Here is an 11834-nt window from a genome sequence, read left to right as displayed (position 1 = left end):
ATATATACATAATCACACTTTTAAATACACTTTGCAACCCCACCCAGATACTGTTAGAGACTCTGGAAATTTCAGATCTACTTCATTGGCTAATAGCATATTCACAGAGAGCCGAACTATGGATCTGTAGGATTTGTAGGTAGCCGAGCTACGGACCACCTACAAAGATCCCCTGTGCTTCGTGCTCCCTCCTTCTACTCACATGTCTATTTAAAGTCTTCCTGCTGTGTAGGGCATCTGACACCCTGCTCTGTAATGTCTCATCTCTCATGACCCTAGCGCTTTCTCAATATGGCATCCAAGCATCACCAGGCCAATCATGTAATCATCGTTTTTATTTTCTGTGCTTCTGATGCCTTTCTGGGCTTGCATCCTGGAAAGGATGCCCTACCAGGGCTGGCCAATTACTACAGATGGTCAAGGTCCCCCCAGTGAATGCCTTTCCTGTGAAGTCTCACCAGGGCAAGCCCTGTGCCAGCCACCTTCTCCATGGGGCTCGCACACTCCAGGCCACAGTTCCCCTGCACAGATGCCCCCAGAGTCAGGCACCAGACAGCCAGCAACAATCCCCGTGACTCGGAACCCTGGGTAATCATGCAAAGCAATCAGTCCCAAGCCTGCCTACCCTGCTTTCACTGGTTCCTCCCCCAGGAAGAACTAAACCTCTGCCTCCAGACTGACCCGGATGCTTGCAATGTGGTCATGATGGCAAGAACAGCGCTGCCACTGCACGCTGTCAGTAGCAGACTGTTTTTCAACCACAGTAGTCTCCTGGCCTGTGGGCCTCACCACAACTGAGTAAGAATTAAGCCTACATTTAAAAACCACAAAAAGTTACGTATGGAACAGAGTTGCCTGGAATTACAGACACAGACATGCACACACACACATGCACACGCAGGCACACATTTCACTGCTAAGTTCTGAATAAGCTCAGTGAATCGTGCCACTGTCAATTTCCTGTTTTGAAGACTGTTCTATATAAATGCAAGCTGCTGACAGTGGAAGGCTGTGTGAAGGGTGTGGGGGACCCATCTCTATATATATGTCAACAAATTGGAATGTATCTATAATAATTTTGAGATAAAAGGCTTTAAAATATTTTTCCAAGGTTTATTTTAGGATCCCATGATCTGGTGCTGACTAGGGAGTTGGACGGGTATCTGTTAGAGCCCCATAAACAAGAAAGCCTACTCTGAGGTGTGCACCTCGCTCCTCCCTTATTCCTTTCCCAGGCTGCGCTGCATTGCCGAGGGAGGGGAAGCGACCTGCAATCACAGGGTGACTGGCCTGAGGCCCTGAGTCCCGGAACTACTGAACACACCTAGAACGATTACCTAAGTATTTCCCCCTCCAAGGGGAAACAAATGCTCTGATCCTCATCAGCCACCATGAACTGGCTGCTGAGATCTTTGCCCCAATGAATGTCCCAGGGGATAAAGAGGATCTGGCTGGGCGCTTCCTCTCCCTGCACGGGAGAACTGTGGAGTGGCCAGTTCAGGAGGGGTCAACTCTCTCTGCTGGGTTAGGAGCACATGAGGCCCAAGGCAGGTTCATGTTGGGAACTGCAGCCTCCCTGTGCCCACCCTAGGTCGTGGCACATGGCATGGCTCCGTATCAACCAGAGGAATGAGTGAATAAAAGGCATCTGAGTCCTTGTTGGCCCAATCCTGTCTGTCCTGTTGCCAGAAACATTTCTGGAACCACACCCAAGATTCCCACCCCACATGACCCTTTCATCTCCTCACAGCATCCTCAGGACCTTCCCCAGGGGACAGCACGGGAAGCAGAGGACCCAACACTCGCTGCTGGAACGAGGTCTGGTCCATGAAAGACGAGGCCTGGGGCATGAGGTTGACACGATCAGCTGGGGAACACACGTCCCTCAAGACTCAGTTGTATCACTTGAAAGTGGGGATGTGTCAGGACAAGTGACCACAGGGGCCTTTTTACTCTACGCTGCAGGACCCTGTTCCAGGTGACAACTTTCAGAGAGCTCAGGGCATGCTCGAGCTGCCTGGGAGGCAGGCTGCAGGAGGGAGCTTGACTGCACTCTGAGGTGCTGGGATCCCGTTTAATGACTCTGACACAGTCTGCACAGAGGCCGTGGCCAGGGGAGAGGAACAGGGACATGTGAGAGTAGGCAGGAGGGCAAGGGACAGAATCACGGTGCCCTTGCATGGCCACACAAGGAGCCTGGAGCCAGCGTTAGGAGGGGTAGAGTCAAGCTGTCCAGAGGGCACTGCTTGCTGGAGAAGGAGCCGGGTGGGGCTGAGGACAAGGCCAGGCCCTGCCAGCAAGATCGTCCCCAGCTGTGCCCTGGCCTTGCTGTTTGGTAAACCTGGAAGGCCCCAGTCCTGCAGGCCCTGGAGAGTTCCATTTATGCAAGAGCTGGCTGGACAGAGGGGTGGCTCAGGACGCTGCGCACGTGGGAAAGAAGAAGGGTGGCCTGGGGTCAGGCAGAGGGAGGCTGGTGGCCAGGCTGGGACCCTAGGTGCAGAGGCACGATTAGTTGATCGCTCTGAAAGTGAGGAGGGGGAACGTGCCGGGCCTCAGTATGAAGCTGTAGACCATCTTTATATCCTCTTTGGTTAGTGTCTCCACCAGGAAGTGTTTCAGCACCTAGGACAGAGGCTGGGTTTCCATCTGGCCTGGTCAGCAGCCCATGGACCTGGGGCAGCTTCCTCCCATCCTCCCAGGTGCAGCAATTATGCTGAAGGGGGAGCAGCAGCCTGGGCCCCAACCTGTCCCATTCCTGACCAGCCCCATCTTACAGACCAGGCCCAGACTGAATCCTACCCAGGTCTTGCCCGAGCCCCATTATCCTGTACAGGCTCCACCCCACTCCCCTAGTCCCCACCTCACTGTTTAGAAGTAACCTCACCCAGACCTTACACTGTCTTGCTCAGCACAGACCCTCCCTGGTCACGCCGACCTCAACCAGCCAAGGCCCCATCAGGTTCCCAGATGTCAATCACACCATGCAAGCCCCGCCCCCAGGGTGCAGGCCCCGCTTCTGCTGCCCAGGTCCCGCCCCCGCCCCCGCCCCCGCCCCCGCCCCCGGCCTGCTCACATGGTGCAGCAGCAGCAGCATCTCCGTTTCTGCCAGGCGCCGCCCCAGGCACTGGCGCATGCCAAAGCCAAAGGGCACATGGTAGAAGTTCCTGCCGGAGCCCCTGATGTCTAGCCAGCGCTGGGGGTTATAGCGCTCAGGCCTCGGGAATAAGGCGGGGTTGCGACCCAGCGAGTAGAGGAACACGCGCACCAGTGTCTGCGGACGCAGAGCGGGGATCAGGGAATGATTGGGGAGGGAGGTTCTCAGCTGAAGGGGTGTGGGGCTCACTCACCCCAGCTGGGATGTGGTAGTTCTGAAGCACCAAGTCTGAGCTCACCACTCGCTCCAAAAACAGACCCACAGGGTAGAGCCTGGAGGTGGGGGCATCCACAGAAAGGGTCCTCAGCTGGACGGGGCTTCCCGTGCCCTCTGCAGCCTTCCTACCCAAGAGCCCGCTAGAAGTCCCCGGCCCACGGGAAGCCCAGGTCGTGAGGAAGTGCTTCCTGGCACCTGCTGAGCCCGGCCAAACCTCCCCTAACTTGAGCAGCCCCAAGCCCAGAAGGACATGCCCCACGTTAATCCCAGGGCATTGAAGAGAGATTGCAGAGGAAGAAGAGCTCCCTGTCCTTGAGGGAGAGGAAGAGCAGGTGCAGGGGGAATGGGCTGCTGGGTGACCCTGCTTATCAGCCCAGCTTCTGTCTGCCACCACCCAGTGGGGGCTGCTCTCCAGCAGGGGCCAGGGCCACAGGGAAGGCTCAGCTAGCACCCACCTCAGGGTCTCCTTGAGGGCCGCCCGCAGCAAGGGCAGCTCGGTGGTTGCCTTCTGGGGATGTTCACTGATGCTGGCGGCGGCGGCCAGGCTCTCCTGGCGCAGGGCCTGCTGCACATTGGGGTTCCGAGCCAGCTCAAAGAGTGTCATCAACAAGGGAAACACAGTCTGCGGGAGCCACAGCTGCAGGGTCAGACCTTGCACAGGAGGACTCAGCCCCCGGGACACCCCTCCCAGGACAACCTCCCTGTGAGGGGTGGAGACACGCATGCCCTAAGCATGACAGAGCCCTGGGGCCCAAGACTTCAAATCCCAGTTCCCATCCAAACCCCTTTCCCTGAGTCCTCCAGAGAAAGGAACCCCCATTCCAACCAAGGCAACCTGCAAATGTGTTTATCACATCACAATATCAAGGAAGAAATGTGGGGCCCGTAGCCTGGGGATGGGGCACGTGGGTGCCATGTGGCATTGGCAGGCAGTGTCTGGGAACCAGACTTGGCATCACCCTCTCTGGGTGGGGCTGGTTGCCGGCCTGACCGTGTCCACGCTCCCTGCAGTGAGTTCCATAGAGTTGGCCTTGATGGCATCTGGCGACAGTTCCGCATTCAACAGGAGTTCCGCCACGATGCTGGTGTACTGCTGAGGGCGGCTGAAGGCCAGTTCCTGATAGATTTTCTGGATACAGTTGTCACCTGTCCAGGGAGCGGGACACAGCCCTCAGACCTTGGTGCTGGGAAGCGTCCTTCAGTGTCTTCCTCCTGCCCAGCCTGTCCCAACACACGAGTCTCCTTGCTCTCACACCAAATTCTCCGAATCGGCCCAGCCCAGCCCCAGACTCACACCGATCTCCCTGGCAGGACTGTGAGGAACCCCTGGCCCCTCCCTGTGACCTCCATTCCCCACTGAGTGGTAGAGAGGGAGAAATTGGGCCCCCATGGTGTCCCTTCCCCATAGCACTGCCTGGGTCCCTGGCCTCACCGTACTGGAAGATGCAGTCCCAGGCCTCAAAGTGCTCCTTCCACACCTTGGGACTGGTCCAGCGAGACAGGCTCCTGGGCATGAACATGAGCTGGACGGTGGATTTGAACATGACCTCCAGGGCATGGAGGAAGCTCAGGCTGGCAGAGCTGGGGCTGTGACCAACCAGGCCCAGCCGCTCTCCAAAAAGAGCTAAGTTGCTGGCTGTGGGGAGGATGAACTGCTGAGCACAAGGAAGCCCCAGGCCTCCGGGCTGCCTCCCCCCACTCCCTCCAGCCCCCCGTCCCCATCCCTGGCCACTCCAGGGTCTCTGAGGCTGGACCTTCCCACCTGGCCCACACCTTCTATGGTGTAGTGGAAGATGCTGGGCTGGATGTCCAGGGTCACGCTGTCCCGGGCGTTCTGCACCACCTTCTTCCTCAGGGCCTGGGAGAAGTCCCTGGCCACCGCATCCACCATCGGGAGGAACCTCTGCACAGCCTTGGGCGACAGCACATCTGGGTTCAGCCGCAATCGATTGAAGCGCCATTCAGGCCCATTCCTACAGAGGCCAGGGCAGAGCTTGTGAGGCCGCCCCAGCAAGACAGAGGCCCTGCCCGTATCCCATCCTCCTTGTCCCCAAGGGAAATCGGCCTGCAGGGAGCTGACTGGGGGCCTGGCGGAAGCTGCCTGTTTGTGTTCGAGCTGCAGCCTTTTCTTAGAGCAGCCTCCAGGTGCTGGGCAAAGGCCACTCAGGTCTAAGCAGTGGTGAGACGGCAGCTTTTGCCTGCAGGTGCTGATGGGGTAACTGAGGTCATTCCTGGGACCTGGCACCCCGAGTTGGGCACCACCTCACCCATGCAGGCCCTCCCTGTGGTGGGGGGGGGGAGGGATTTTCTGCAAGAAAGGAACTGACCCCTGTTGTCAAGCTTGCCCTCCTCACCCACACTGTGTCCTGAGGGGAGAGACTCTGGCTGCCCTCTCCTCCCCGCCCTTCCCTGTCCTGGGCACAGTGCCTCTGGGGCAACAGCTCCTGTGGAGTGTCTGCATCTTCTGCAGGACAGGAACCGAGCTCTGTGCTTCATGCCATCCTCACCCACAGCCAGAATGCGTTGGGGCTCCATGGATGCCCCCAGGGAATGGTGGGGTAGACTTTCCCCTGTCAGCCAACTTTCTACAAAACTCCTTTATGTCCAGCTGGCTGCTGTCCCGAGTTGACAGTGATGACAGGCAGAAGACGCACAAGCACACGTGTGCCCATGCAAGACCTCAACACACATGTGTGAAGAGACACACGTACACGTGTGCACAGACACTACACCCGTGCCGGCACCTGCACATGCACACACAGAGACACCCGTGCACACATACCACACCTCATACATGCACACACAGACACTTGTGTGCACGCACATGCACACACAGCACATGTGCATATGCAGGTACAGAGGAACACACAGCATGTGCACAGATGCAAGACACGCACACACACAGGAGCACTCTCCTTCCTTCTGTTATGCGCACACAGCCCCCTGGACCTGCCTTCCTGGGTCCTGACTCCCACCCAGATGTTGTCTATAGGCCAGCCTCAGTGAAGGTTCCTACCCATGGGTGCCCTTTTACCTAAATCCCGCTATTCCCAAGAGCGTTATCCTCCTGCCGTGGAGTGGGGGCTGTTGCCACTGTGACATCCTCGTCCAGTCCTTCCCCCATCCTAATGGCAACATCCCTGCAGGTGACCGAGTCCAAGCACCAGCCTCTCCCTGTCCACCTGACCAGGCACCATCCTCCCCACGGGCCAGGAGAGGATGGCCCTCTCCACGGGCCAGTGTCATCAACCGCCCCACCTCATGCCTTGCTTCTGAGAACAATGGAGCCACCAGCCACCTGCGTCCCCACCTGCCTCCTGCCCAGGGCTGTCCCCATCAAGAAAGTTTGCTGGGACAGCAGGGATCACGAGCGCCCTGAGGCAGGCTGCAGCCCCGGTGAACAGCAGGCTCAGCACTCACAGCCTGTGACCTGGGCCAGTGGGAGTCCCCTTCTCAGGGCCTCAGTTTTCTGACCCGTGGGAAGGAGAGTCCTCAGCCCGCAAGAGAAAGAAGCCGCCGAGGTCGGTGCAGAGCGGGTTCTCGCTACACAGAAGGGCTCATTGCTCTGCGTTCTCTCCTCCGCAGAGGTGCCCGTGCCCATTTCTCCACCACTGCCCTGCTTCCCGCAGCTGCAGGGCAGACTTGACCCCACAGGATGGCCATCCTCCGGGCTGGGTGCTAACCCTCACAGCCCACCACAGAGGCCCAGGGCGGATGTGTTTTCAGGTCCTGCCTCTCTTGCCTCCTCTCCGTGCCCAGGCTGCCCACCCTGCTCCCAGCTCTCAGCTCCCTACTCGCCCCTCACAGCAAGAACACGCCACATTTGTGCCCACGATGTTGTCTGTAGGCCACCCAGGGCTCCAGGCTCATCCGGCGTGGGTTCAGGCTGTCCACCTGCTGCAGCTTCTCCACGTCCTCTGGCAGCATCACACACACCATGCCTGCTCCTCCCAAGTCATACCTGTGGGGCCAAGCACAAGGCCCTGCTGGACGGGGTCATGTCCCCCCGGTCCCACTCTGCATTCCCAATCCAAAGTGTCTCTTGTCCACCCTCCTGGCTCCGGGATTAGCGGCTTCACAGCTGAAGCCCTCCTGCTGGGTCCTCGGAACCTCCCAACTTTAGTGCCTCTTAGTCCTGCCCTCTCTGCAGCGAGCTGGGGTTTGCTCTGCACCATCCCCTGCACTGGCAGAACCACAGACCAGCACGTGCTGCACTCCCTCCCCATCCTCCAAAGGATGCAGAGTGCCGGGGCCTGCTGGGAACAGCAGTGCTGTGTGCCCGGCAGGGCCCTGGGCAGCAGGGACAGGGCTCTGGGTGTTCCCAGCGAGGGCCAGGGAGGGCTTTACCTGAAAATGGGCCCCAGCTCCTGGAAGGTCTGGTGCACCTCCAGGTGCAGGTGCTCATAACCCTGCTCCCTCCAGATCTGCAGCAGCCTCAGCCACCTGTTGCCTGGACGCCGGGGCATGGCTTCAAAGGGCAGCACTGTCCTGGGGACCCGGGTGGCTCTGGTGCCCAGTGCCCGTGCCCTTTGTAGGGACAGCCAGGGTGCTGCCATGCACACCTCTGCCTTTGCTCTCAGTGCCATTCCAATGCTCCCTCCACCCTGTTCAGCCCCAGTTCTTTATCTTGCTGGTGCCCTGCATCGGAGAGGGATCACGTCATGGGAGAACTGGCCCTGGACCTGCCTGAGAAACCGAGGGCAGAGGTCAGGGCTGGAGGCGGGGACTGATTGAGGGTGCGTGAGGGTAGACGGAGTGGGGGGCGGAGCAGGGGGGAGAGGGGAGGAAGGACTCTCCCTCCTCTCCAGGGGTGAGAGGAGCAAGATGGATGGGGCCTTTATCTTATCCAAGAGCCTTGGATTATTCATCTCCTTGCAAGGTTCATAGCAAAAAACAAGGGAATGAGTTGGCATTAATTGTATTAAACCACATGTATTTTTTTACTTTTTAAAATTTTTATTTCATTAACTTTTAGTTGACAATTAAAGTTACATGCATCTATCCTGTACAACATGATGTTTTGAAATACGTATATTGAAGGGGTGGCCTGCCCCTCCACACCTGTGGGCATTTCTTGTTAGGTGGAACGAGAGACTTGAGAAAAGAAATGAGACACATTTCTCTGATGGCCAGTGATGACGAGCATTTTTTCATGTGTCTGTTGGCTGTATGCATGTCTTCTTTTGAGAAATGTCTGTTCATATCCTTTGCCCACTTTTTGATGGGGTTGTTTGTTTTTTCTTGTAAATTGTTTGAGTTCTTTGTAGGTTCTGGATATTAGCCCTTTGTCAGATGAGTAGATTGCAAAAATTTTCTCCCATTCTGTAGGTTGCCTGTTCACTCTGATGGTAGTTTCTTTTGGTGTGCAGAAGTCCTTTAGTTTAATTAGATCCCATTTGTCAATTTTGGCTTTTGTTGCTGTTGCTTTTGGTGTTTCAGACATGAAGTCCTTGCCCATGCCTATGTCCTGAATGGTACTACCTAGGTTTTCTCACACCAGTTAGAATGGCAATCATTAAAAAGTCAGGAAACAACAGGTGCTGGAGAGGATGTGGAGAAATAGGAACACTTTTACACTGTTGGTGGGATTGTAAACTAGTTCAACCATTGTGGAAAACAGTATGGCGATTCCTCAAGGATCTAGAACTAGAAATACCATATGACCCAGCCATCCCATTACTGGGTATATACCCAAAGGAGTATAAATCATGCTGCTATAAAGACACATGCACAAGTATGTTTATTGTGGCACTATTCACAATAGCAAAGACTGGGAATCAACCCAAATGTCCATCAGTGACAGACTGGATTAAGAAAATGTGGCACATATACACCATGGAATACTATGCAGCCATAAAAAAGGATGAGTTTGTGCCCTTTGTAGGGACATGGATGCAGCTGGAAACCATCATTCTCAGCAAACTATCACAAGAACAGAAAACCAAACACCGCATGCTCTCACTCATAGGTGGGAATTGAACAATGAGATCACTTGGACTCGGGAAGGGGAGCATCACACACCGGGGCCTATCATGGGGAGGGGGGCGGGGGGAGGGATTGCATTGGGAGTTATACCTGATGTAAATGACGATTTGATGGGTGCTGACAAGTTGATGGGTGCAGCACACCAACATGGCACAAGTATACATATGTAACAAACCTGCACATTGTGCACATGTACCCTAGAACTTAAAAGTATAATACAAAATAAATAAAATAAAATAAAAAGAAAAGAAATGAGACACAGAGACAAAGTATAGAGAAAGAAAAAGTGGGCCCAGGGGACCAACACTCAGCATACAGAGGACCCGCGCTGGTACTGGTCTCTGAGTTCCCTCACTATTTATTGATCATTATCTTTACCATCTTAGAAAAGGGAAGTGACAGGATAATAGGATCATCGCAGGGAGAAGGTCAGCAGTAAGACATATGAATAAAGATCTCTGTGATATGAATAAGTTTAAGGAAAAGTGCTGTGCCTTGATATGCATATGCAAACATCTCCATCAACCTTTCTAGTGCATAAAGAGCAGCATTGCCGCTAGCACGTCCCACCTTCAGCCCTAAGGCGGTTTTCTCCTTTCTCAGTAAACAGAACACACAATCAGTTTTACACGGAGATGTTCCATTGCCCAGGGACGGGCAGGAGACAGATGCTTTTCTCTATCTCAACTGCCAAGAGGCCTTCTTTCCTCTTGTACTGGTCCTCCTCAGCACAGACCCTTCACGGGTGTCAGGCTGGGGGACGATCAGGTCTTTCCCTTCCCACGAGGCCATATTTCAGACTATCACATGGGGAGAAACCTTGGACAATACCTAGCTTTCCTAGGCAGAGGTCCCTGCGACCTTTGGCAGTGTGCGTGTCCCTGGGTACTTGAGATTAAGAGAATGGTGATGACTTTTAACCAGCAAGCTGCCTTCAGGCACTTGTTTAACAAAGCACACCCTGCACAGCCCAAACTCCGTTAAACCTTGAGTCACCACAGCACATGTCTCTTGCAAGGACAAGGTTGGGGGTCGGGTCACAGATTAACAGCATCTCAAATACAGAACAAAATGGAGCCTCTTATGTCTACTGCTTTCTATATAGACACAGTAACAGTCTGATCGCTCTTTCTTTTCCCCACATATATAAAAGCTGAAATATAATTTTGGCCACAATCAAGCTAAATAATATGTTTATTAGCTCAGATATTTTTTTGTGTGTTTAGAATACATCAAGTCTACTCCCTTAGAGATTTTCAAGTCCATGGTTATTAACCATGGTTCCCGTGTGGCATCATCAGTGTCTTGGCCTTTTTTCCCCGGCTAACTGAAACTTTGTATCCTTTCACCTGCTGACCAGTGCCTCCCCACCGCAGCCCTCCACGCACCTCTGCCTCCCTGCCCGCAGCCGCTGGTAGCCACCTTTCCACTCTCTGCTTCTGTGGATTCTACTTTTTTAGATTCCACATATAAGTGAGATTGTGTGTTGCCGTTTGCCTTTTTTGTGCCTGGCTTATTTCACATAACCATTTTCCAGGTTCACCCATGTTGTCACAAATAATAGATTTCCTTATTTTTTAAGGCTGAATTAAAACCTTTGTGTCTATATTCCACATTTTCTTGATTCATCTGTGGATGGACACTTACGGTGATTCCATGTCTTGCCTATGGTGAATAGTGCTGCAATCAACATGGGAGTGCAGGCACCTCTTCAGCACACTGATTTCATTTCCTTTATCTGTATAGACGCACCATGATATGGGTGGGTCATATGGTAATTTTATTTTTAAGTTTTAAGAAACTTCCATTCTGTTTTCCCTAATGGCTGTGATAATTTACATTCTCATCAACAGGATACTAGAATCCCCTTTGTCCACATCCTCACAACACTGTCATCTTCCCCCTTTTTTATAGAGGCCATTCTAACCAGTGTCATGTGATACTTCCTCTTTTTCTTTTTTCTTTTTTTTGAGACAGAGTCTCACTCTGTTGCCCAGGCTGGAGTGTAGTGGCGTGATCTTGGCTCACCACAACCTCTGCCTCCCAGGTTCAAGTGATTCTCCTGCCTCAGCCTCCTGAGTAGCTGAGACTACAGGCACGTGCCACCATGCCTGGCTAATTTTTGTATTTTTAGTAGAGACAGTGTTTCACTATGATGACCAAGCTGATCTCGAACTCCTGACCTCATGATCTGCCTGCCTTGGCCTCCCAAAGTACTGGGATTATAGGTGTGAGCCAGTGATATTTCATTGTGGTTTTAATTTGCATTTTTCTGATAATTACTGATGTTGAGCACCTTTTCACATACCTGTCAGCCATTCATACATCCTCTTTTGAGAAATATACTTGACTTTGAAATATACTACAAAGCTATAGTAACCAACACAGATGGGTATTGGCGTAAAAACAGACACATAGATTAATGGAACAGAACGCAGAGCCCAGAAATTAATGCATGCATTTAAGGTCAATTGATTTT

General features: G+C 53.7%; 1 protein-coding gene across 2 annotated transcripts; it reads right to left on the bottom strand.

Moving 5' to 3' along the window:
- Positions 1–1922: 1922 nt before the first annotated feature.
- Positions 1923–7977, bottom strand: LOC112630247 (cytochrome P450 11B1, mitochondrial). 2 transcript variants are annotated; one of them, XM_025394405.1, is made up of 9 exons: positions 7718–7977; positions 7176–7331; positions 5144–5343; positions 4803–5006; positions 4362–4516; positions 3826–3992; positions 3348–3426; positions 3074–3271; positions 1923–2622 (listed from the first exon to the last, which is right to left on the bottom strand). In XM_025394405.1, the coding sequence occupies exons 1-9, from the start codon at positions 7954–7956 to the stop codon at positions 2509–2511; spliced, it is 1512 nt and encodes a 503-aa protein (XP_025250190.1). In that variant the 5' UTR covers positions 7957–7977; the 3' UTR covers positions 1923–2508. The 2 variants fall into 2 exon arrangements, with proteins under 2 accessions (XP_025250190.1, XP_025250191.1); XM_025394406.1 differs by lacking the exon at positions 3074–3271.
- Positions 7978–11834: the final 3857 nt, after the last annotated feature.

The sequence above is a fragment of the Theropithecus gelada genome, chromosome 8, assembly GCF_003255815.1.
Source record: "Theropithecus gelada isolate Dixy chromosome 8, Tgel_1.0, whole genome shotgun sequence".
Classification (NCBI taxonomy): Eukaryota; Metazoa; Chordata; class Mammalia; order Primates; family Cercopithecidae; genus Theropithecus; species Theropithecus gelada.
This window is presented reverse-complemented; position numbering and strand designations above follow the sequence as displayed.

Excerpts from the sequence above, each read along its gene's own strand:
- LOC112630247 (XM_025394405.1), bottom strand. The coding sequence starts at position 7,956 with ATGGCACTGAGAGCAAAGGCAGAGGTGTGCATGGCAGCACCCTGGCTG. Across the intron at positions 4,517-4,802 it reads GGACTGCATCTTCCAGTACG|GTGACAACTGTATCCAGAAA; the intron begins GTGAGGCCAGGG and ends CTCCCTGGACAG. Across the intron at positions 3,272-3,347 it reads ACTACCACATCCCAGCTGGG|ACACTGGTGCGCGTGTTCCT; the intron begins GTGAGTGAGCCC and ends CTGCGTCCGCAG.